General features: G+C 43.5%; 1 protein-coding gene across 1 annotated transcript in view; it reads left to right on the forward strand.

Moving 5' to 3' along the window:
* The first annotated feature begins 21,948 nt into the window (after positions 1-21,948).
* Positions 21,949-26,385, forward strand: part of LOC128745409 (synaptic vesicle glycoprotein 2C) — a 32,312-nt gene continuing 27,875 nt past the window's right edge. The window contains exon 1 of the mRNA XM_053842483.1: positions 21,949-22,129. Within this exon, the coding sequence (XP_053698458.1) occupies positions 22,081-22,129 (49 nt within the window). The 5' untranslated portion in view covers positions 21,949-22,080. The remainder of the gene's footprint in view (positions 22,130-26,385) is intronic.

Below are 26,385 nucleotides of genomic sequence, written 5' to 3' on the forward strand. Positions count from 1 at the left end.
AAGTTTTCATTGTGGAAATCCGGTCAACATCCTTTCGTTACTATAGACATGATCAAGGAAGCCTGCTCACAACTAAAGTCATCCACAAATGCCGGTCCTGACGGTATCCCTGCGATCGTCTTGAAGAAATGCTCCAACAGCCTTCTAGAGTCTCTCTCTATCACTCCAACAAGGGATCTTTCCATCTCCCTGGAAAACATCATTTGTATTTCCTGTTTACAAAAACAGGTGATAAAAGTCTCATTTCAAACCATCGCGGTATAGCGGCATTATGCGCTGTTTCAAAACTGTTTGAACTGGTAGTGCTCGGATTCATCAAGCATTATTGCTGTAATTATATAGTGGACTCTCAACATGGATTCATGTCCAAACACTCAACAAGGACAAACTTACACGTACAAGCTTAGTACACGTCCTTCATCAGTCATTCTCTTCAAGCACGACTTCAAGTAGACGCCATATATACTGATTTTTCTTCAGCCTTTCACCAATGAATCAATCACAAAATAGCAATAGCTAGGCTAGATAAGCTAGGATTCCAAAGATCGTTTATAAACTGATTCAACTCTTATCTCATAGGACGTAGAATGGCAGTAAAAGTTGGAGATTGCATTACTACTTACTTCCATATCACGTCTGGAGTCCCACAAGGCAGCCACCTCGGGCCTCTTATGTTCCTGATCTACCTCAACGATCTTAATTTTGTACTAATGCTATCTTATGCTGATGATTTTAAATTAATCGAAGAGATCGTAAGAGATTCTGAAGACACTTTATTCCTGCAAACTCAGATCCAGAAGACTTCGCTAACTGGTGCGAGTTGAACAGAATGACCCTAAATCCCAGCAAATGCTCTGTTATCTCTTTCACTAGCAGACGAACATCAGTTTCTTTCGATGATTACAACATCTCTGGAACTATACTTAACCGTGAGTCACAAGTCAAAGATCTGGGAGTCCTTTTAGACTTCAAACTCGACTTTAAAAGCCGTAAGCAAAGGCATCTAAAACTCTTGGGTTTGTGTTCCGTAAATCAAGCTAAAATTCAAATCCAGTTCAAGTCCAGTTTCAAATTAAATTTCATGTCCAATTTCATCACATTTAAATAGCTGTTTAATTACAATTTCATCTCCGATCCCAAGTCCAATATAATGTCCCATTTTGGAATTAATATTATAAGTAATGTAATTCCATTTAAAAATCAATTTCACGTCTAATTTGAAATGCAATTTGAAGTTCAATCAAGGTCCAATTCGATGTCCCATTTTAAAGCGAATGTCAAGTCTAATTTAATTTCAATTCCAACTGCAACTGGAAAGTTCAATTTTAAGATCAATATCATGTCTAATTTGAAGTGCAATTTCATACACCGTTTAATTTAAACATCAAACCAAATTTTCAGTTCAATGTTAGGTTCAATTGCAAATAAAACGCCCATATCCAGGATTGTTAGCTTTATCTTAGGAGATTTTCTGAACAAATTTAAATACAAGAAAAATAAAAAGGTAAATTTAACAATAAATATTGTGAACAGTTCTGAAAAAAATTAATTGTCTCTGATGAATAAAATTCGAAAGAAAATTGTTAGCTCATTAGTAAAGCTGTATATATAAGTATATTAAAACGATCAAAAAAAAATTGTAGCAAATGATCACTTTATGTCACCTATCGTCGTTTCTTAATGTAAACATTTTAATGTCAAAAAATCGCTCGATGATCTCATATCTATTTCTTCACAGCACACTATGACTATGATTCTATGAATATCGAAAAGAGAAAGTTGCTGTCTTCCAATACGCTTAAATTATTATTTACCGATGATCAACGTAGTAAATATTTGCGAACAAAAAATGTCAACCAGGGACGGTTTGCTGATAGAACTGGTTCAAGTGAAAACAGTGTTATCTGTTACGAAATAAAATTTCAAATATCAAACAACCGACAGGATAAAATATAAATTCAAATAAAAATTTCCACTCGAAATGTCTATCGTCGAGAACTACACTCAAGCATAATGTATTTTGTTTCACCTCCACGTTTGCTCTAGATGAAAGTGACATCTCGTCCAACCAAATATGGAAATGATTTCGACAAAATTAACATTCTCCACACGTTGCAGTAATGACAAAAACGTCTCCTGCATACTGAACCTCGCAGCATCAACGAGTTACGTTCTGCCAGCAACATTAGCAACACTCCACAACCGTTCAATACCCACAGGCACAGGCACAGGACAGGTACTTACCAATCAACGAAATGCACAACAAATTCCGACTCTCGTCGTGGCCGTCGATCGCCGGCAAGTCACCGGGTCCCACCTCTGCTATCAGTATATGAGTGATGTCTGCTTTGGCCGCGAAACAGCCAGCCGGACTCCGTCCGGAGAGTCGTTCTTCGTTCGGTTCCTTTCTCCTTTCACCTCCGCGCGTCCAGCACCCGGGTTGGCTTCGCAGCCAACGACTGCCAAAAAGACGACCTGGAATTCGGTTCGCCTCCCCTAGCAAGCGACGAACCCGCTTCGTTTCGTTCAGCCCAAACAGCTAAACACAACAATAATAGCCCAAAAATTCAGCCACAAAAACAGAACTCAGCAGGAGCACAATCCAATAACCGAAAACAAAAACCCGAAAAAAAAAACAACAACTACAACACTGCCGTGAAGGCTCGTATGGCCCAGGAACCGGGCACTGAACGATGATTTATTGAATCCAATTATCCTTTATTTTGTTCGGCCTGCTTTTCCCCCGCTGCCGTTGCCCGTACTACCTTGGTCCCGGTGCCGTGGTCCCGGTGCGGTGGTTCCGTTGGCACGTTCGAAAGTGATATCACTTTGGGCACTTGAACCAGCAAAGATAAAAAAAAAAATGTTGCAATAAAAGTAGGTTGTACGTTTTTTTTCACACAATTTTTCACTGCACTTGACTCTCCGGCTGCCGAAAAGTGCGCGTTATTTCGCGAGATTTGTTACGCTGTTGATTAATGGGAAGGTGTTTTCTCGATCAATCTTCTCGGCTTTCTGCGGGCAGCGTGAACCGTTAGTCAACATGAAAACAGACACTTTTTGTACTTTTGTGTGTGAACTCCATCGGTCAGAACCGATGTGGTCCTGACGAAAAACTAAAAACGGTACGGTAGTTTCGTCACCTGTTCTGCGATTCGTGAACTTGAACTTGTCACACAGTCGCCACCGCACCACCGTTCGGAACGGTCAAAAATGCCGTCGTGTACGTCGTATGAAAATTCCACTTTCAACTCTCACTGGATCCAACCACTTAGACACGAATACACGCTCGATCGCGCAGCCAACCAAGTTGATCACGACGACGGTGTAGAAAGCTGCTAACCGAAGACACGGACTTGCTCAACAAGGTTACGTTTGACTCTGGCACACGAGAGACACGTGTTTCCCCGGGAAGACGTTACTGCGGAATAATCTGATAGCGCTGGACATGGACTGAATTCAGGCTAGAGACCCGATCCGATCCGGCTGCGGCTGCTACTGCTGGCTGCACAACTTGGGGGATCACTCTCGGGCTCTTTTGCTCTTTTCCTGTATCACTCTCTCCAAAACCGCGCGCGGCGGGCGTGATCCACTCTTTCTCCTGGTGGTGAAACTCGCATGTCTTTCACCGTTTTGATTCCACGACCGGCCCGGCAGCTCAAGATGGTAACGTCTCGCGGTTCCGTTTGGTGCTGCTGCTGCTGGCTCACCTGATAACACTCGAAACAGGCCGCTAACTTTCTCGCGCGAGAGCAGCCGCGAAGCGAACCGAGAGAAGCAGCATGATCGCGCACATTTTCACCGCTTCACACGAGAAAGTGGCGTTACGGGATAAGTTCCGAGCGCGGTATAGAGACCTTGAAAGAAATGCTCAACGGCTAACGGTGGCATAGGGTGGTTGCGATCCGCTTATATTTTCGATTTTCTTTTTAAAATTTTGTGAACTAATTCGTCACTGAGTTTGACAGTTATATATTTTACATGATTTAGGATAATAACCCTTATTTCAAAAGAAGGAAACGAAGGATTCGAAAAGGTTTCATTTTGCTTCCATCAAGTTTAGAATACTATTTTGCCTACATATTTAGATTTAGAGTTTGTTACCATTTCGCTGTAGGAAAATTTTTTGATGAAAAAGATTAGGATAAACGTTGTCCCAGAAACACCTGAGGCACCACCTCAGTGACAGATTGATTGTTGTCATTGTCTTCTTCTAATATTTGATGCAAAAAATTCAAAAACTACAATTTAAATCAAGTCAGCATGCTCCGGTTTGCGGGGAGTTTAAAATTTCAACGCAAATAAATACTTCCCCTGTTTTATTCAATCAAGTAAGCCCGGTTCACACTGACATTTCTTATACGGTTTCCAACTGACAGTTCGATGCAGAATAACAATCCCAGCTAGCGTCTCTCTCTCTCAGAGAAAAGCTAAACATGATTTTGATACGCCACTGTTGTTTCTCGATGTCATTTAATTTGAGAAAAAAGGCAAGAAATGTATTGCTGATTGCAAGACATTCAAGAGTGCGCAATCGCTCCTGCTATTCCTGCTGCTATTCCTGCTAAAACCGCTATTCTAGCTTGAATCGTGTCAGTGTCTTCGGCACACTTCTTCCATGGAATATAACGAAAAAGTTTGCCGAAGATACTGAAGTGATTCAATCTAAAATAGCACTTTTATAAGCGATTGCGCACTTTTGAATGCAAAATTGTTCATGCAATCTGCAATACTAAAGACATATAATAGACAGGAGAAGCCAAAAAAAGGTTACGCTTTCCTTCCTTATAGATGATGAAACATTTGTGAAATTTGACTACAAAATATTTTCCGGCCAAGCGACCATTCATGATGACCCAAATACAGGCGATGCCGAGAAGCCCATTTTTACGGAAAGGTTCAGCAAACGGCTGCGGTGTGGGAAACAATTTTATATTTACGAATACTTGGAGAGGCGCCTGGTGCCCAAGCTCTGGAAACAAGATGAGTCAGTACTGTTTTAGTCAGATTTGGCATCAGTGTCATACGGCAAGGATATGCTAATCTGGTACAAAGCCAATGGAGTCGAAGTCGTACCAAAGGTGCCCAAGCAACAATGTAAGTTTTATTGTACCTCTATGGTGGTTTTCATGACCAATTTTGGTCTTGAATGCCATCATAAGAGTGTTATAAAACCCAAATTGTTACTTGGGTGATGAATCCTCCAAACTGTCCCGTAGTACCGTTTGAAAACAACTGGGAAAGGATTTAAAATCCTTGGAAAACAGTCGATACTGAGGCTAATGAGCAGTGTTAGATCAAAAGACCGCTCGTTGGCATACGCTTCAATGATTTTAAAACTATGTATAACGTTGAGCTGGAACACTGTAGTTGTTTATGAAACTGAAATAAAAATTGAATTTGCTCAAACCTCAAGCCAATATCGTCATTTTAACATTCTGTTTAGACATTCTGGGACACTCTATGAATGTCTGCAATATACCGAATACGATGGTCTTAAATTCTTAAATTGGGAACATCATACAAAAAAAAGTTTACGTAATAAATACACACACACACACACACACACACACACACACACACACACACACACACACACACACACACACACACACACACACACACACACACACACACACACACACACACACACACACACACACACACACACACACACACACACACACACACACACACACACACACACACACACACACACACAGACACACAGACACACAGACACACACACACACACACACACACACACACACACACACACACACACACACACACACACACACACACACACACAAAAGGGGCAGAAGAATGGGACCTTTCATCCCCCCGCTTCGGCGCTAACCGGTATAGCCACCCACGTTCTTGATGAGGACGATACACAAACATCACCACGGACCCCGAATCCAAGATGTGCCACGACCCGTGTCGAGGGATGCATGGTGAGGGGGGTCGGCATGGTGAGGTGGGCGCATCCGACCAGTTCGAAGCCCTTACTGCGTTACGGCAGGGCACTGACGCAGCGGACTACATATTTCCCTAGCTACTCGTGGGATCCAAAATGAGTTTTCAAGAATTAAACACAAAATCAAATACAGGAGAAGATAGCGATTGCGCTATGGATACGCAGACGGGCGATGCCAACGTGTTCGATAGGAAGGAGAAGCTGTGTAGATCGCCAATGTTGAAGGAGGTAGTCGCGCAAATGTTTAGTGGCAACACACAGCAGTAGATAACCCCAAAAGGGCAAGGCTCGATGCTAAACTTCACTACGCCCTCCCCGAAGTCAAAGGAGGACAGCCAACAGACGAACAAGCTGCGAGCTGCCAAAAAAAAGCTCCTGAAACTGATTGAGTTCATGAAGGAGAGAAGTAACATCCATGGTGAGATCAAGAAGCAAGCGGCACGGACCTTAACGGCGGTGATAGAGGCAGAAGTGGAGCAGGAGGCCTTGAAAAGGAGGGTCGTAATCGCGAAGGAGGCCCTGGCAGCGACGACTCTGGAACTGGCGGTGTCGAGAGCCCCGCGTACAGGAAAGCGGGATCGGGAATCGCCAGGAGATAAGGTAAGCTCAAAAAAGCGGAAGGATGAGCTGAACGGCGACCACGAAGAGCAAAATGAAAACAGAGCGGAAGAGCAGTGCGACACGGAGCAGGGTGAAGCTAGCGGAAGCGTGAGAAAAAGAAAAATATGAAAGAAGATCGGCAGAAGCAGATGCAGAGGGAAATGCCGGCAGAACGCAAAGAAGCGGAAAAAAGGCGAAGAATAGGGAGAGACTCCAACCTCGCCGGATCCGGAGCAGAGGCGACGCTCCGATTGATGGAGTGAAGGGCGAGAAGACGCCGTATGGTGACCGGACGAGAGCTATAAATACAATAGCCATACGAACAGTTGCCATACGTACGTATGCCATAATGTATGTTTGCCGTAATGGACGGGAGCCATACAGACGGATGCCATAATGTATGTTTTCCATAATGGACGGAAGCCATAATGTACGTTTGCCATAATCCATATATTCAACGTTTCCTAGATGATTCAGGGCGAGCTGGCCGCAGGCAACGGCGAGTGTTCGCCAGTGACCCGCCGTCGAAAGCGCCGGCTACTGCGGGACAGCGGTCGAAAGCGAAGCTCAAGTAAAAGCTTTGTCTCAGAAGATGATCGTTGAAGCGAAAACCCCGGACGAGTTCACAACAGAGAGTGAAGTGAAAGCGGTGCTGACAAGAGCGGAATACGTGGGCGACGTTCCAATGTCTATTCGGCTGCGGAAGGCATATCTATCGCGGCGGCAAACCGGCTTCTGAAGATGGACAGAGTCAAGATCGGATGGGCGGTGGTTAGCTTCAGAGCCATCCCACGTGAACCCAAAGAAATGGCGAGATGTCTTAAATGCATGGACTTTGGTCACCGGGCGAGGAATTGTCCGGGACCTGACAGATCGAAGCTGTCAGCTGTCGATTGCGGCAATGAGGGGCATGTTGCGAAGGACTGCAATTAAGCAACCGAGATATATGTTGTGCAAGGAAGACAACGACCACGTGACGGGAGGCTTTAAATGTCCGGTGTACCAGAAGGCAAAGGCAACCCTGCAATAATGGAGGTGATTCAAATCAACCTCAATCACTGCGACACTGCACAGCAACTGTTGTGGCAGTCGACAACAGAAACGAAGTGCGACGTTGCACTACGACCACATAGCGAAGCCCAGAATTGTAATGCTGATGAGCTGACCGAAGCGCTAATGAGAGCATGCGACAAAACCATGCCAGGGAAGGTGGAGCTCAGAAACCGACGGCATCCGGTCTACTGGTGGAACGAGTCACTCAACGCATTACGCACTAACTGCAAGTGAGTTAGAAGGCGCTTCCAGAGAGCAAGAAGTACCTAGACTAGAGAGGAAAGAGGAAGTGACCTCCGCGTTGCCAAGGCCGCACTGAAATACGCGATTAAGCAGAGCAAGACAAACTCCTTTAAGGAGCTTTGTAAAGAAGTCGATTCCAACCCCTGGGGCGATGCATACCGAGTAGTGATGGCAAAGACCACAGGGCCAGCAATGCCAGCCGAAGGATGCCCAGATAAGCTGAAATGCATAATTAAAGGCCTCTTCCCAAAACACGAGCCAACGTCCTAGGTCCCTACCCCCTACCGGGCGCTAGAGGATGAGAACGCCGACGAGAGAAGAATCTCCAATGTCGAACTAGTCAGAATTGCGAAAGATCTGAAGATGAAGAAGGCGCCGGGCCCGGATGGGATCCCCAACGCAGCTCTTAAGAAGGCAATCCATGCATTCCCGGATATGTTCCGCACGGTGATGCAAAACTGCCTAAACGAGGGACACTTTCCAGATAAATGGAAAATCCAGAAGTTGGTACTGTTGCCGAAACCAGGAAAACCGCCGGAGGATCCAGCGTCATTTCGACCAATCTGCCTGCTGGACACACTGGGAAAGCTACTAGAAAGCATTATCCTGAACAGACTATCCATATACACGGAGAGCAAGTACGGACTGACACAAAGGCAGTTTGGGTTCCGAAAGGTATGGTTCACGCTAGATGCGATCCGGACTGTCGTCGAGACAGCCGAGAAGGCGTCCAAGCAGAAACGCAGAGGTAACCGCTACTGCGTAGTGGTCACTATCGACGTTAAGAATGCATTCGTCAGCGCCAGCTGGGAAGCCATCGCACCAGTGCTCCATAGAATGAGAGTCCCCGACTATCTGTGCCGAGTTCTGAAGAGCTACTTCACGAATCGGGTGCTAGTTTACCGGACGAACCTCGGAAAGGAAACGGCCGTGATCACGGCGGGCGTTCTACAAGGGTCAATACTCGGTCCATCTCTATGAAACGGTATGTACGACGGCGTGCTAACCCTAGAGCTACAAACGGATGTGGAAATCGTCGGGTCGTGGACGACATCGTGATGACGACATGGTTACAGACGAAACGCTAGAGGAAGTGGAGGTGCTGGCGACAGAGTCTATCCACAGGGTGGAGAGTTGGATTACTGGTCAGTAATCGGAGAACAGTCCAACACGTGGGGATTACCGTCGGAGAACATACCATAACCTCAATAAATTTGCCATAATATAGAAAGAAATAATGAAATTTATACCAAACTTATACACATTGGTAAGTAGTAAATAGTACGTAGACTCCTCGTTAATTACGTCTAATTAGTGGTCAGTGAATCTGGGTTATCAATTCCACAATTTCTAAGTTTATTTCTTCATGATCATAAATTAGAATGACGCTTTTACAACAAGTTCAAGAACATTGAAATTGATGGCGAGGCCATCAATCGATTGACTTTTGTGACGCTGTCCGATCACGCGATCCGAAGCCCAAATGAGAAAGTGCTGACTGACGAAATGCGGAGAGAATGACGAGAGACCTCCATCCGAATAACCCCAACATGGCCTGGTCGAGCCAGCTCTGCATTCCACAGCACTTATCAGCCACACGAACCACACGGCTATTGGCTGGGCGATGATGGCGATCTGTTGTAGCTTGCGTAGTGTTGTAGAGGGTAAAAGCTGCAAAGATCAAATTCGGTTACCTACCTCTTATGTTTCTCACTTCTTCTGCGTGCCACACGGAGCACGCACCCTTCTTCTCCGCCCGGTCCGCGATGAAGCACCTGTCCGTCAGTACCCTAGTGGTGATCGATTCTGTTTTAACGCTATTAAGCACAACAACACGTGACTCATTTCACGACAAACCCCAGTCGAAACGGCTTCATTTCGTCTAATTAAAGAAGTCAACGTCTATCATTTCCTTCACTAATCAAGAAAAACACCAGCAGTGATAAGCGGTGAATGCAACTGATTTTCTCCATTATTCGCTTATAGCAGTTGAAATTCACTTCACCTACCCAATATGCAGACATCGTGCTGAATCCGGCGAACCGTTGACGTCATGGACGGAGTCATTTTGAGCAAACTGTCGAAAAGTGGGAAAGTTTCTTGCATCCATTTGTGCAGCCAGCCAGCCAGCCAGCCAGCCTGCCAGCCAGCTTTCCAGTATGGATTGGAAAATGAAAATTAAGGAGCTCGAAATCATCGACGCTAAAAGCACTTTTAAGCTCGAAGCAGCGCGCACATTTCCCGGCTTCTTCCCCGCCTCGGTTAGACTCCATCTGAATCAATTATTTCTATAGGTTTCAAAGACACAAACTCTTCTTTCTCAACATCCGCTAATTAGACAGTAGCACACCGCGCACGTCTGTGGCTAACGATATTTTCGCTTTTTTCCTCTCTCTCTGTTTCCAAGTGAAATTCATTTGTTGTGGCCTAACAACAATGTAAACGTTCCTCCCCGAAAAAAAAGAAACTATAATTTTATCATAATCATGGGAAACTCATGCGTGATTACGCAGCCGCGCAGTTTATTATCACTAATCAGTAATCATCAGCCCGCGGGAGACAGGTGGAAAGCCCATCAGCGGAACGCCCCAACATATCAATAACAATCGTGCGGTTCAAATTGCTATGAAATTACCGAATGACTCTCCAGCGCCCGACTTCGACATCAACATCGACGAGTGAAAGCCCCACCCCGTTCGTTTTTCCCTTTAGTGATCGATCGATATACCTACACCACGCAAAACCGGTGTGGTGTACGGAAAAGGCCAAGAAGACGGAGCTTATTTCGCCTGGTTGTCCTGGGGATTCTGCAAAACCTAGCTTCACTAGTTTCCAGTCCAGCCACACGGTCATTAGCTCATAAATTATTGCACATTATCGGTTTTATAATTTTATCATTAGCTGCAACGACGAACGGGCAGCCACGGACCACGGTACGGTTCCGGAGAGCGTCATCATCGCCGTCGTCGGTGCGGTGCGGTACATAGAGGTACCCGGCATTGAATGGCAGTAGCTTTCCATTTTCCCCCGCCCGATGGACGGGGCTGCTCCGTTTTTCCGCTCGATGGTTGCGCTGGCTGAGGCTGGCTGCTGTTGTCAGTGAGCTGATTATACTGTTTGCTCACGGGTCGATTCGCTAGCGACGATAGACGAACCGGTTCGGCGGAAAATTTCAATTTATTTACGATGATAATTGACTTTTTTTTATTTCACTGGAAAATCGGATTGGATTGGTTGTTGGTTGGCGTTTGGAGCTATGTTCTGCGCACCTGCGGTGCGTGGTCAAACGAGTCACTTATTGCGCTCGTCAGCCCAATCAAAGCCAGGTTTATACCATTGTTTTTCAATTGTCTAATGTTGATGAAAAATGCACTTTGACAGGACTTTGACTATAAATATTGTTTAGATTTTGGTTGAAGAGCAAAGCCTACTATGAGCACAAAACGTTGTTGGGTAGCATCTGGAGGAAGAAGTAATTATGGCCTCGAAACACAAAACGAAAAAGGAAATAAGCATTTCTGATTGTATGATAAAAACTTAATGTAACGACACTTTTTAATGACGCTACCGTTTTCTATTTAGCACACAAGTCATCAGCAAACGACAGTCGGATATTTTATTCACATATGCTGTCATTAACCATTTATCAAGATGAGGATTGAAGTAGATTGTGATCATCACATGAGCAATCACGCTATCAGATTAAAAACCCTCAACCCGGATTCGGAGTAACGACAGCACAACGTACGATTAGCATATTAGTGTACTACTATTCGAAGAATTGTAAAAATGCAAATCAAATTGCACTTTCGAGTACGACGACGACGGTTAACAACAACGACAACAAAAACACAAACGTTTGTTTTGTATGTCCCAGCAGAAGTGGGCTTGTCAGTAGAAAATGAAAATCCATCAGCAAACATGCAGATGTTTGTGATGCTCAAGTATCTACTCGCTTCTTGTGGGGTTTATTATCGTGTTAGGTACATTTTACGATTTTACTGTTTACACACTTTTGATAAAGTACAACGCCGGTAGCGTCGTCGGATGGCATAGACAAATGGACGAGATAAAAGCTCCATGTAATTGTTGGAAACAATTTATTCAATCTGATGGAAAGCAAAATGCAATTTACATAATTTCTAGTGATTATTTTAATGATTCTCTAATGATTATTTTAACGATCCTTTGATAATTCTTTGTCATATTCAAGCCACGGCATTAATGTAACTCTTGCTTGCATTTTTATTGTATTGTTTTTTTTTATTAATGGAATGTCATCAACAAGAAGACCAGCTTTTTAGTATTTTTTAACTGGCACAATTGTTAATGAAAAAATAGGTGGTCCCATTGAACGAGAAGAGCAGCATCAGAGCAGAAGACCGATGTCATCGTCTTTGTCATGTAGAGTCTAGAGCTATTCGTGCTGTGCTATTGCAAGCAATCATCTCCATTCAACTCGATCTTGGGCCTCTCGTCGCCAATTTCCCAGTCGTTTAGGAAGTCGCCAATCACTTTCAACCTGGTCGAGCCATCTTGCACGATGCGGGCCCCCCTGTTCCTTGTGCCGGTGGGGTTGTTGAAGAGAACTGTTTTCGTCGCACTGTTGTCCGGCATCCTTACGACGTGTCCGACCCACCGTGGCCTACCGACTTTCACCAGATGTACGATGGGAATCTCTCCAAGTACTTCATGTAGCTCGTGATTCATGCGCTTGCTGCAGTACTTTCCGCTCAAACCCGGCAAGGGCGCATATGTCCTTCGTGAGCACCGTTATGGCTTCAAATCCATAAAGAACTATTGGTCTAATAAGGATTTTGCACATCGTCAGCTTCGTACGCATTGGCGTAGCTAGATAATTTTTCTGGGTGAGACCTAGGGGGTGCCTGCCGAACGAACATGTGATTCGTGGACACGTTGTACTCCCGACATCTCTGCAAGGTCTGTCGGATGGCTAAAATATGGCCCGTAGTCCGTCCCTGCATAGCCCCCATTAAACCTACCTGGTGATTTCCTACGAAATCATGTGCTATCGGCGAATGCCGGTGTAACAAGATCTGGGAAAATACCTTGTAGGCGGTTTTACCAGCGCTTTGCCTCTCCTTCCATGCATTTCTCCGGTTGCTTCTTCTCCTCCCAAATATTGGAAATAACAAAAAACCCAGTGTTGCCAGCGTTTCTTGGACATATTCATCTCTGCCGGTAGACGGTTCTTACGACGCTTTATTGGTCTTCAGCAGCCCGATTTCTCGTTTGACTTCTTACAGTTCAGGTAGGTACTGGGATATTGCTATCTTCCCTGGGCACTCCCAGGATAACTGCCGTTCCACCTCCTTTTGCAACTTCGCCATTGAGGTGTTTGACTTCGAAGAACTGGTTCCACTTGCAGACCATCTCGCGCTCGTTTGTGACTAAATTTTCTCCCACGTCCCTATCACATGTCAGGTTTTGGTATTTAATATCGTAATTACAAAGCTATTGAGCTATCCAGCTTTCTACGAGCGATAATGGCGGATATTGAGCACAAGTGGGCACAATCTTTTGACACTCATTGGAGGAGCGTCGAGTTCGCCCTGACGGAGTTACTATGGATACATTCATGATTGTTTGTTGTTCGAATGTAAAAATGTAAACATTGTTCAATTTTGCAGATCAGCTAAAGAGGAACATAATTGAACGGACAACAAGTTTTATGGATTGTGGCTTTGCAGTTTTCGCAAATTTCAGGGAGAATGTCCAAATACGCAACGGAAAGTTTCTTATCAAGTCGCTCCTCCAATGAATGTCAAAAGATGGTGCCCACTTGTGCTCAATATCCGCCATTATCGCTCGTGGAAAGCTGGATAGTTATTTTTGTGGCCATTTACACCGTTTTTTTTTTCACGTTTTCAAATTCCAATGTAGGAAATTTCTGGATGGGGCCTGCTGAATTCTGGAGGGGGCCTGGTCCCCTAGGCACCCCCTCTAGCTACGCCAATGTTCGTACGGCGGCGTATGTTTCTTGATCGTAGCGTTTTGTGAAAGACAAAGTAGACCCGATTTCCCGCTTGAATGCGCCACTGGACCTCCTTACTAGTGTTGGTGTCCATCCCAAATACACGAGCCGTCTACCACTTCTAGTTCATCGCCGTCAACGGTTACCGTCCGTGGGAGGCACGCGTTTGTTTCCTTTGAGCCTCTTTCTTTCATGTATTTGGCCTTCGATGCATTTATTTTTAACCTAAAGGCTATCCCACATCAAATTGCACCACGGAAGAAACGCTGTAGAAAATTACCTAATTGACCGATACCTTTCAAACTTCCAGACAACAAAATATAACCCATTAGTAAGCTTTTGGCATCTTTGTTTCATTCAACTTCAATACTATAACCGTATGCTCGCAACATACGCTTAACTCCGCTCAAAAAGTTTTGTACAACCTAGCTGCAGCTTCATCTGTACAGAAATCCACTTTTCCTTTATGTCTTCCTCAGACTTGACCTCCTTAGGATGCTTCCGTAGTGCCTGCTTCATAATAGCCCAGTATTTTTCGAGGGGCCTTAGTTCCGGTGTGTTGGAGGCGTCCTTTAGTACGAAAGTGACTCCGTTAGTTTCGTACCACTCCAATACATCCTTTGAATATTGGCACGAAGGTAGATCCGGCCAGTAGATCGTAGGACCCTCGTGCTGCTTCGACAGAGGAAGCAGATACTTCTGTGAACACTCCTTGAGGTAGATCAACCCATTTGCAGTCCCGGTAGTCACGAACGGCGCACTCCGTTTGCCACATGATGTATTTCTTACCCAGATCATGTATTTCTTGGCAAACTATGAAAGTTTCTGTATCCTTACTTCCTCCGGAACATCAAACTTGAGCAGGGCGGTGAAGTACAGTAGCCCCGGAAGCTGCCGGGAGTCCGCCTTGACGTAAGTCTCATCATTCATGATGAGAGAGTTGAGGATTTTCCAGGTGCTTCCGCAAAATAAATTCGCGACGTTGCTTTTCGGGCTTTCCAATTTTCGAAAAACTGACCGCGATGAAAATAGAGTGTAAACAATACACTCTAAACTACTTCTACTCAAATTTTGAAGAGAAAATACCCAATGGGTAATTTTCTATAGTGCTTCTTCCGTTGTGCAATTTGATGCGGGACACCTTTTAATTCTCCTAGATTCCGCTTTCAGCCTGGCGTAATTTGACTCCGTCGTCGCAAAGTTCTTGGCTATATGAAATCAAGGTTATCTGCAAAGCCTAGGAGTTGGCTACCCTTGGTGAAAATCGTACCTCGCGTTTCGACGCCCACGGTGTACAGCATGCAGGATAAGCCGTTACCTTGTCTCAACCCTCGTCGCGTCTCGAAACACATCACTCGATGTAATGTAACTCTGATCAGTCGCGTCAGTTTATTCGCAAAATCATGTCCGTGCGTTATGTGCCATAGCTGATCTCGAGTGACTGTCTCGTATGCTGCTTTCAAATCTATAAAGATGTGATGCGTTAGCACGTTGTGCTCCCGACTTTTCTGCAAGATCTCCCGGATAGTAAGAATATGGTCCGCTGTTGCGTGAGCCCTCATCAACCCTTCCTGGTAATTCCCTACCAAACCATGAGCTATCGCTAACAACCGGCGTAACAGGAACCGAGAGAGTACCTTGTGGGCGACATTTACCAATGTTATGCCGCAATAGTTGCAGCAATCGAGCCGATCACCCTGTTTGTTGATGAAACACACTACTTCTTCAATCCATTCCTCCGGTAGCTTCTCCTCCTCCCAAACCCTGGAAATAACCCAGTGTAGAGCCGTTGTGTGCAGTGTAGAGCTTGGCCATGTTTACGAAGCTCTGCCGGTAGACAGGCGGTCCCTACCAGCGGCTTTGTTAGTCTTCAGCATCCCGATGTGTCGTTTGACTTCTTGGAGATCAGGTGCTGGGACAATACAATTTTCCATGGGTTTAGGTTCCTAGGTCAACGTCCGTTCCGCCTCCTTCTGCAGTCTTCGATCTCTTGAAACTAATATCTAACCTGCTCGTCTATCTGAAGGCCTAGTTTCAGAAAATATGAAGATTTGGCATACGATGGGATGACCAGTGAAGACAGATCTACCGATTCATCAGTAGTTCTACAGTTTTAGGAATTTTCTACGAACCTACGGAACTTCACAGAAATCGTTGAAAATTTCCTTCAGTAACAAAACTGTTGAACATTTAAGCCTTCAGAAATCAGAAAATAGAACAATAAGGCGACGAAAAGAAATCTAAAATATGAAGAAAAGACAGCGAAGAGACGCCGCAAAGACAACGAAAATGCGATTAAAAAAACTAAAAAGAGATGCGGAGATGGCGAAAATACGATGAAAAGCTGACAAAAAGACAACGAAAAACGACAAAAATACGACGGAAACAGCATGAAAATGTGATGAAAAGATACCAAAACTGCGACAAAAAGAACAAAAACATAACAAAAAAAAATTTTATAAAGCATCAATGGGGCGACATGCTCACGAGTCACGACAACGAAAGAACGATGAAAAGACTGTAAAAACATTTTTGTTGTCTTGACAACCAACAGAATGACGAAATATTGACAAAAAGTAGTGAAATGACAACAAAACATCAACAATAAATTGAGCGATGAAATAACAACAAAAAACGGTAAACGACAACAAAAGACGATGAAAAAATGACTAAAAGACGTAGAAAAAAGCAACAAAAAATTCGGTAAAAGCGACCTAATGCAAGAATAAAACGACGACGGAGAGATGACAACAAGACGCCGAACGGGTGTCGAAAAAACAATACGATGACGAAAACAAGCCAAAACAGCGGCAAAAAACATGACTAAATATGACAAGGCAAACAACGCACGACACGACAAAAAGACGTTTAAAAGTGTCAAAATAAAAAATTATGATGAAAACGGCGAAATCCGATCGAAAAGCGACAAAAATGCCAAAAGCAGACTTCGAAAAACGACCAACAGATGACGAAAATACGTTGAAATGGTGGCAGAAAGACGATAGAAATATGGCAGAAAGATGATAAATTGACGACGCATACGAATAGAAGAAACCAAAGAGAGGACAAAAAGAATACGAAAAGACAACAATAAGATGACGAAATGGCTATTAATAGTAGTAGAAAAGTCGTAGACGATGAGACGATAAAACAGGGACAAAAAAGGTGATAAAACACGCAAAATAGGAAACGAATAGATGGCGAAAAATAGGGATCAGAAAGACGACGAAAAACGAAGGAAAGACAGTAAAAATACAACTTTTTGTTGTCGGTAAACATGCAAAAATAGACGCAAAGCCAACAAAAAACAGCGATACGATGACAAAAGACAAACAGATGCTAAACACGAACAAAAATAACGTTGAAAACGCCAAAAAATCGACGAAAAATACTAAAAACGAAAGTTGAAAAAACGACGGATGAATAAATAACATGAAAATATGATGAAGATGACAAAAAGACACCAAAACAGCTACAACAACAAAGAAACATGATAAAAAGACGTTCAAAAAAAGTGTCAAAAACACGGCAAAATATCCAAAAATCATGAAAAAATGACGAGTAGAGTAGTAGTAGTAGTAGTAGTAGTAGTAGTAGTAGTAGTAGTAGTAGTAGTAGTAGTAGTAGTAGTAGTAGTAGTAGTAGTAGTAGTAGTAGTAGGGGAAAGCCACCGTCATTTCAAGGACTTGTCAATGTATGTAGGTAAATTTACGGTAGATCCAGATGGCCCGAAAGGGATTGGGCGAACACACACGTAGAGGCACTTGTGCACATTCCGGGGTTATAAGAGTCGCCTTCCAGCATTAGGATCCTTCTATGTAATAATCAATTTCGATGTACCAACTTTAACCAACGTGATGATTTGTTTGTAAGAATCAATAAGTACCCTACTTGCTTCAGATCTTAAGGATTCTGGTTGATAATATGATATTAAGATGAAATGTGGTATATATGGACCAAAACAAAGAAAAAAAGAACAAAATAGAACAACCTCACCAGTCCTTCGAATGGAATAGAGTTGCGTCCTTTGAGTTTCCATAAATGCTTCTAATAATTAATTTATTTTTTTCATTCTGTTGTCCATGTGCAGTATTAAAACTCGTTTTGACCCAAGTTTTTACTATATAGCAGGAGATGCTTCATAATAATAAAAAATAAATAAAATAACTTATATTAGGTTCACCTATTAGCAAGGCCGTGTGGCTCCGCCGTCTGCCCAAAACCGCGGTTTTGAGAACAGGTAGCCGGGAACCACCCAGCATCGCACCTCCTAGCTTGGCTGCTCGATAGAGCATTACCACGTATGGCCACGTGGAGGCGCTAGGTAGGGGCTTGGGATGGCTAGAGCTATATTGGACGCTCCTCATTTGCCTTCCCCATTTCAAACCCACATGAAAAAATGCCGAATACACGGCGGTTTTGTCTGGAGCTGGATTCGACCGGTTATTCACATTACGTTGCAGCTCATATCAGTGAAATTCCAGAAACGACTGAGATGGACCTAGATCTTACAGAAAACAACAGATAGTTCAAAGGCCCCAGTTTTTCATGAAAGTATGCCAGCAACTGACCGACGAGAAGCTTCGCATCAATCTGTTCTATCATGCAGAAGTTCCGATCCTGGCGATAGATGTTCAATGGTTCTCTCAGTGAAAGTTACTACTTCGAGAGACTGCAGTAGAGCTGGGAGTCTGACGCAACTTTCGCTGCGTAATCAAGAAATCTGAACGAATCGATGGCCCAGTTATGGCGAACGAGCGACAACAACAGATATTCTTCGTTGCAGGCAATCTCAAGCAGAGCCATTTACAATGGAGGTTGATAGCCTCTCGAATGCAGAAACGTCTAGAAGACTTCTGAAGACAAGCTACACGTTAAATCCGTTCCTCGACGAGCACCTAGTACTCCGTATGCACGACAGGATTTGTACATTCACGGTCGCGAGCAAGGAGTTGGAAAAGTCACTTCAAGCGATGAAACAAGAGGAAGCCATACGAAAGATCATCAGCCCCCAGCTTCACCGCAAATGGGCGGGTACTGGGAGAGGCTCATCCAGATTATGAAATCCGACGGACGAAAATTCCAAAGGCTTCAGTTCTGACACCAAATCCTTTCCCTTGGCACCAACCCAGGAGTTCCACTTGGGACCTCAAACCAACGATGAAGCTTACGACCTGGCATACTCGGCGGAAGTGTTGCGACTCCTCGGTTGACGTGTTTCACGAAGGTGATGTTTAGGCATGAACCTTGTTCACTTGGAACGAATTGTAAACTTGCCTAACGACAGAAATTTCACAAGTTTGTGGCTTCAATCGATAACACTTGGTCAAAATACACAATTATCGTTCTTCTAGAACTCGGATAGTTGTTTTTATTTCTCAATTCGGCGGCTGTACGTCAACGGTCGCGACGTGTACGACGGCTACACGACGCACGAACGATCATTACCATACGCACTGCTTTTTAAACCTTGCTTTCCTACGTTGTTTAAGTCTTTGAAGACCCAGTAACTGGCAACGATCGGGGTATGGAGATAGATTCACTGGATCGCGCCCTTGTAAATCTTTCGACACCAGTCTCAGTACCAACGAACAGTACAGTGGCTTCAGGCAGTAGGGATCGTTGATGCCACGTGCTATTTCATGAATCCGGCAAAGCTGACGGAAAGCAATCATCGGTAATAATCTATGGAACGAACTACAGAATAAATTATATCTTCACGTCATCAGAATACACCAGCTTGCATCCCATTCCAAGCAGCGAACAGCAAAAACAGAAAATGTCCCATGTTGCTGCTTTGTGGCACACCCGAGAAATTGGTAAGCCGGGCAGAGAAGCAGGAGTCAAGCTGCAAACGTGGGACTTTGCCGCATAAGTATGATCCTAGTCATTTCGTGAAATTCCAAGATTCACCGAAAAGCGAAATATTCTGCAGCAGTGTTTTATGGTATATTCTAAGGGCTATTCCAAATGTGGCCTTTAAATCAGTGTGGAAAACATCAATTTGTACTTTTTGTGTCATGTAGAATATACAGATAGACGTGAAATCCATAAGGCCCGTACTGACGGATCGATCAGGCATAAATCGGTGTTGATCGGTGCAAAAATATAGCATTTTATTCCAGCAAGAATAACATTACTCACCACTATTTCGAATGCAGCTCGGATGCAGCTCCGAAAGGCTGGTAATGCTACGATAATTCCGAACATCTAAATGGATGTAATACAAGAAAAATGAATTATTGTATTGGATATAAGGCACAAGATGGCTCTGGCTCTGGCTCTGGCTCTGGCTCTGGCTCTGGCTCTGGCTCTGGCTCTGGCTCTGGCTCTGGCTCTGGCTCTGGCTCTGGCTCTGGCTCTGGCTCTGGCTCTGGCTCTGGCTCTGGCTCTGGCTCTGGCTCTGGCTCTGGCTCTGGCTCTGGCTCTGGCTCTGGCTCTGGCTCTGGCTCTGGCTCTGGCTCTGGCTCTGGCTCTGGCTCTGGCTCTGGCTCTGGCTCTGGCTCTGGCTCTGGCTCTGGCTCTGGCTCTGGCTCTGGCTCTGGCTCTGGCTCTGGCTCTGGCTCTGGCTCTGGCTCTGGCTCTGGCTCTGGCTCTGGCTCTGGCTCTGGCTCTGGCTCTGGCTCTGGCTCTGGCTCTGGCTCTGGCTCTGGCTCTGGCTCTGGCTCTGGCTCTGGCTCTGGCTCTGGCTCTGGCTCTGGCTCTGGCTCTGGCTCTGGCTCTGGCTCTGGCTCTGGCTCTGGCTCTGGCTCTGGCTCTGGCTCTGGCTCTGGCTCTGGCTCTGGCTCTGGCTCTGGCTCTGGCTCTGGTTCTGGCACTGGCTCTAACTCTAGATAAGGCTAGATATTCAGCGTTAAAATTAAAGCCGCGCATTTTATACCATAAGTCTAAATCTGTTAAAATTAATCAGATCTTGCTGGAGTATAACACGATCTATGAGTGGCTTTAAAGACTTAAAAAAGTTTGAAGTAATCTGCACTTACGAAATTTTCTATAAATCTTGTTCATCAGTACTAAAAGTAGCGGACCCAGATGTATTCCTTGTGGTCCAATTCTTCCTTCAAGAAATTATCATGAAAATTCAAAATAACTGAGTAATAAATCTAGAATAATTTTCCACATCTGAGCACCTTCTTATTCTTCGGTTTAGCGGCGAGAATTTACATAGTGGTTTTTTAAAATTGTTTACCTCAACATTTTGACAAAAAATTTCGCTGGATGTTTAACATGTACGCGAAATTAAAGTAAATAGTAGTACTACAAACAGATGTGTAACGTCTGACAGTGTGTGCTCGCACTGCTCGCACTGAGCCGGTTGGTAACGCGTAACCTTTTTATTTCAACGACGACTGAGATGCGCTACAACACGATGTAGGATTATTTATAGCTTCAAACCGGTGCCAACTCGGCTGAGACACAAGTGGTAAATATATACAAACGCTTTATCAGTTAGAGAAATTTTCGTGACAATTCGTGATTTTCGTCCGCGATTTCGAAAACACGCGGGTGAGTATAGTCCAAAATCGTGTCCTCGATGAACAATCATGGCACTCTAGATGGAACTAAATGACGGGCTTGAAATCAATCAGTGTGTCTACCGAAAATCCATCCCAGCAAGCTTTGATTTCAGATGTTCTTAAAACACTGAAAAAATTGCTCATCGTAGTTCTGCTGTTCTAGTTTGTATCTGAAGAGGATTCCTTTGTGATAACTAGGCCAGTACTGGCCTGCGGCAAGAAGAAGCCACTTCAATTTCAACTCATCCCCGGCCTAAAATTCCCTGCTGATTCCCGTGAAGAAGTGCCTAACGGTAGCCGCGTGCATTTTCACTGATAAGACACCCAGATTAAACCACCTGTGCCGCTGTGTATAGTGAAATGTTGTCAAGATTGCACATTTACACGGCTGTTGGATTTGAATTGCCAACTGCTGCGGCGGATGGATCTTGCGAATCACAAATGGGGTTAATCGGCCAGCGGCGATCGCAGTACGACACGAGATTCCGAACCGATAGGAACCTGACTTGGCCCCGATTTGCCGTAGTAGGAGGAACATATAGCATATAGTAGAACGACGAGTTAGCGGCCTCTACGTACTACCCGTTGATGAGCAGCTACTCATACCGAAGTGAAAGTGGCCCAGAACTGATAAGGCAAAACTGAGTAGCATCTCATACCACACATCGCACACAAAGGCAAACGTCATCGAGATGACTGATCAGGAAATCGATAAGAGTGAGGTTAATGGAAGTTCGACAAGTAAATATTTTATGCCGTTAATTAGATCATTAAGGGCTTGTGCGTTTGACCATTGTCCTTTGAGAAAGGGGGAAGATTATTCGATAAGGGTTTAAAATTATTGTTTTTCATCTCAATAGTAAATCGTTGGCTATTGATGCCACAAGTGAGTGGATGCTGCTGGAACAGACCTGATTTATCGACAGTATTATTTAATGGTTCGATATATTTTTGAACGGTTGGCGCTTTTGATCGGTAGTTATTTTGTCTTTGAAATGTGGATGGTCTTGCAGAATGGTGAAAGTAGACGGGTAGTTTTGTGTTTGAAAAAAAAATCTGTGAATAAAGGCTCTTGAATGATTTTTAACCTCAATTGGAACGTCTATAGTGCGAAATGCTTGTTAAAAAGTAAAAAATGGGAATTTCGCAATTTCGACTGGTTTTAAATGTACTTGAAAATTTGAAGTGCGATAATTTATGGACTCTATGTTGGCGCTGTGAGTGAGAATTTTTCTTTCAAGGACCCTTCAAAACGGAGTGTTAACACTTTTAAAACAATAGATAAGCTGAGTGTATTCATTTCTAGCTAACATTTGCTTTAGAAGAACTTGGTCAAAATTTAAAAAAAAGTATATGGGGGTCGGGTGGGGTAAATTTAACTAACAGCTAGCTAAGCCTAATATTGTCTGTTCGGTTTCACGAAACACTGATACAAATTTACAGTCAGGAAATGGCTTATTATAGTCATACTAAAAGCATCATGTACCATAACAGTTTGAATCTAAGGTTAAGTCTTGAAGAAAATTACATTTACATTATTTGTAATCCAAATCACTCTTGCTAATTTCACTATTTTGCTTGGCAATATTGCAGCAAAACGTCTATACTTACGTGCCATAGTAAACTTACCTTCAAAACACACTGGAAATTCATCGTGTATTGTATCAGTGTTATCTTATACAAACTTTGGGAGAAAAAGATTTCACAATCCTGCTCAACCTCGTAGCAATTTCCCATCAAAACACTCACAGGAAACTCATCGCTTTTTGTTGTGCCGATTTTATCTTACTCTGCACGGCATCATAAACGAAATCCATCACATGTTCCTCCATCTCACTATTTAAATATTGCTTTCCGGTTGTGCGTTCTATCTGCTCCCTCCCTGCTAATCTGCCGCAAAACGCGATATCTCCGTTATCAAAATATACAATATAGAAAACTGTTTATTGCTTGTTTTGTAGATTCACTGCCTGTCAATCACACAAATTTAAAATATGAACACTCATCAAATATCATCTTACTGGGTAATCCCGATTTAGTTACGTTACCAAACCAAATGCTTTTGTTTCTAAATTTAACAGCTTTACTAAATAAAAACTGAACTTGTCCTCGATGATAGGAGATATTTTACAAAAACGAAAATTTAGAAGTCAAAATTTTTGTTAGTAGTTTTAACTTATTTCAAATATCTTTTTTTTTTTCGATAAAGTAAGACTAAACCAAAAGGGTCTGAAAATCTATTAAACTAGCTGAGTACCCGATCTTAATCGGGACGCCTTTGTCTCACAGCCACTTGTACAGCAGAGATTGTAACCGAAATGCTTATAATGCAAAAATATAACGCTTGTTCCTCTTTTGGACGTTCCTCCCCATTTGCAGCTCCCCCTCTGTTGTCTACCCGGCCACTTGCACATCGGTTTTCTTTACGTAAAACTCTATAAAACCCTATAAAGAAAAAGAAACAAAGACATTTTTCCTATTTGCACCTTCCACCTTCCGCTTTTAACAATGGCCACCCAGTCCGTAGGAAATGAATAGTTTTATTATTGTACTTTTCTAAACAAGCTATCCTAATAAAAAAAAGTAGAATGTGCAGCAATGATTCTTCCATGGATACAACAAACCGTGTATTCCTTTCAAGACAAAACCTGTTTGTAAACAATGTGTCTAGTTTTACCACCAGGAGCAAGTATGCACAAATTATTGGCTGAGCCCACTCTGGCCACATAAAGTTGTCCATGGGAAAAACATGGTGTTCTCAGATCAATTCCAAACTGTTTGAATGATTACCCCTGTGACTCAAACCCCTGTCGGCCAACAACACTTAGCGCTATTTTTTTTGTTAGGTTAAAGCCGTTTTAACACTTTTAGGTCATTCGTGACTTCTGCGGGGTTGGGATTTGAACCCGGGACCTCGGCGTGAGAGGCGTGAATGCTAACCACTACGCCGGGATTGACCCCTACTTATCACTAATGATCGAACACTTTTTGTACGAGTCACTTTGATTCGGTGCATAATTACCGTAACAGTTGACAAATCTACAGCAGCGAACATTGTAGTTCAGTGTTTCGTATTCTGATTTTTTCTGTAGTACGGTTAAATTATTAAAGTTATGTGAGCATTACTCCCCCCTTCCTGACAGCAACCTCCGGTCATCAGCTCGCCCGATTGTCTCTCCGTCACTTATGGGAAAACCGTCCAAACATTTCGAAGCGCCCCCCCCCCCCCCCCCCCGTCGTTTCGAAGTCCTCCCCCTCCTTTCCTCCTTTCCTCAACCCCTTCAGTGCTGATTGCTGAAGTTTGATGAAGAACGGTCAAGGGGTTTCGGAGTTATGATCACCCCACTGTTAGAGACCCTCCCCCTATTAGGGAACCTCCCCCCCTTTTTTTGTTGACCCCCCAGTGCTGATTCTCTTATGTCAAGCAACATGTGTGCCAAGTTTGATGAATAATCGTCCAGGCATTTCGGAGTTATGACCTCCCCCTCTTTTGTCAACCCCCCAGTGCTGATGCCCTTATATCAAGGAATATGTGTACCAAGTTTGGTGGAAATCGGTTGATCATATCATACACCCCCAAAACCCACAATTTTATTTTCAAATAAATATGCTTAAGGGGAAACCGAAACTGGTTCAAAGGTGGCTGGATAAATGGCTATCGTTTGATGCATAGATTGTTTTGTGCCTTAAAAATGCATCTGTATTGGCAGAGCACGCTTTCGCCACATAATCAGTGCTTCCAGTGCTGTTATAATTTCCTAAAACTTGTCATTTCATTTATCGATCCGCTATATATCAACAAACGCTCAGCAAAACATAATTGCTAATGGAAAATAAATTTAACTGATCATATAGATCATTACGTATTCATAAAACGCAGAGGTGGGCACAATTCCGCTAATCCGCTAACAGCTAATTAGCTCAGCTAACATTTTGGTTAGCGGTTAGCGTTTTCGCTAATTTTTATAACCGTTAGCGTTTTTGTTAGCTTCCGCTAAATTTGTGTACCGCTAAATAAACCGCTAACTTTTTTTTGGCAGAAGGAAAATTTGTGAGAAATATCGCACAGGCTTCGGTCGAAGGATTCCAAATTCCAACCTTTTGTACGTACTTTACCAGCCAAGAGCCGGGGTGGCTCTTGCCGTATCAAGAATTCCTCTCCATTGTACTTCTGGGTCCTAGGCTACTCGTTTCCAATTTGTTACGCGTCTTGGCACATGCAAGTCGGCTTCAACCTGGTCAAACCATCCAGCTCGTTTGGCCCCTCTATTCCTGTTGCCGGTGGAGTTCTTGAAGAGAACGGATTTTACGTTCGGTATACTTGCGATGTGGCCGGCCCACCGTAGTCTCCCAACTTTTTCCCAAATAGTGACTACAACTCATGGTTCAAACGTCTATGCTACTCTCCGCTATCCGTTTGTACTCCGCCAAAAATAGTCCGCAACGTCTTTCGTTCAAATACGGCAAGTGCACTTCCGTAAACAAAGTTGTTGTCTCAAGTCCGTAGAGGACTACTTTTGTACGCGGACTCAAATAAATCGATATTTAAAAACTTCGAGGCCTCTTACATTCACTGAAAACATCAAAGGAGATTTTTCGATTTTCTCGGACATCACTCGTTTTATAAATTCATAAGTGTTGGGCCAAATTTCAACGCAATAAAGTGTTCACAACAACCAAGGAAAATTATTATCTACAAAATATTTTTTTACAAATTTTCTACCTTCTGATTCTGATTCCTTTCATTCTGATTTCATTGTATTTTGACTAAAAACTTGAAATTTTATTACCAGATGCGCCACTACTGGTACGCTTACCGGTAATGCTCAAGTGTAAACCCAACAAAATGTAAATACCTAACTTTTTATTAAGCAATCCAGAGAAAATATTATTTGGAAAGCATTTACATAAATTTTCACTGCGATGGAAAACTCCAATAAAAAATCGAGAAATATATGTCATGGAAATGTTTTATACCCTTTTAATGTGATAATATG

The sequence above is a fragment of the Sabethes cyaneus genome, chromosome 1, assembly GCF_943734655.1.
Source record: "Sabethes cyaneus chromosome 1, idSabCyanKW18_F2, whole genome shotgun sequence".
In the NCBI taxonomy this organism is placed as follows: Eukaryota; Metazoa; Arthropoda; class Insecta; order Diptera; family Culicidae; genus Sabethes; species Sabethes cyaneus.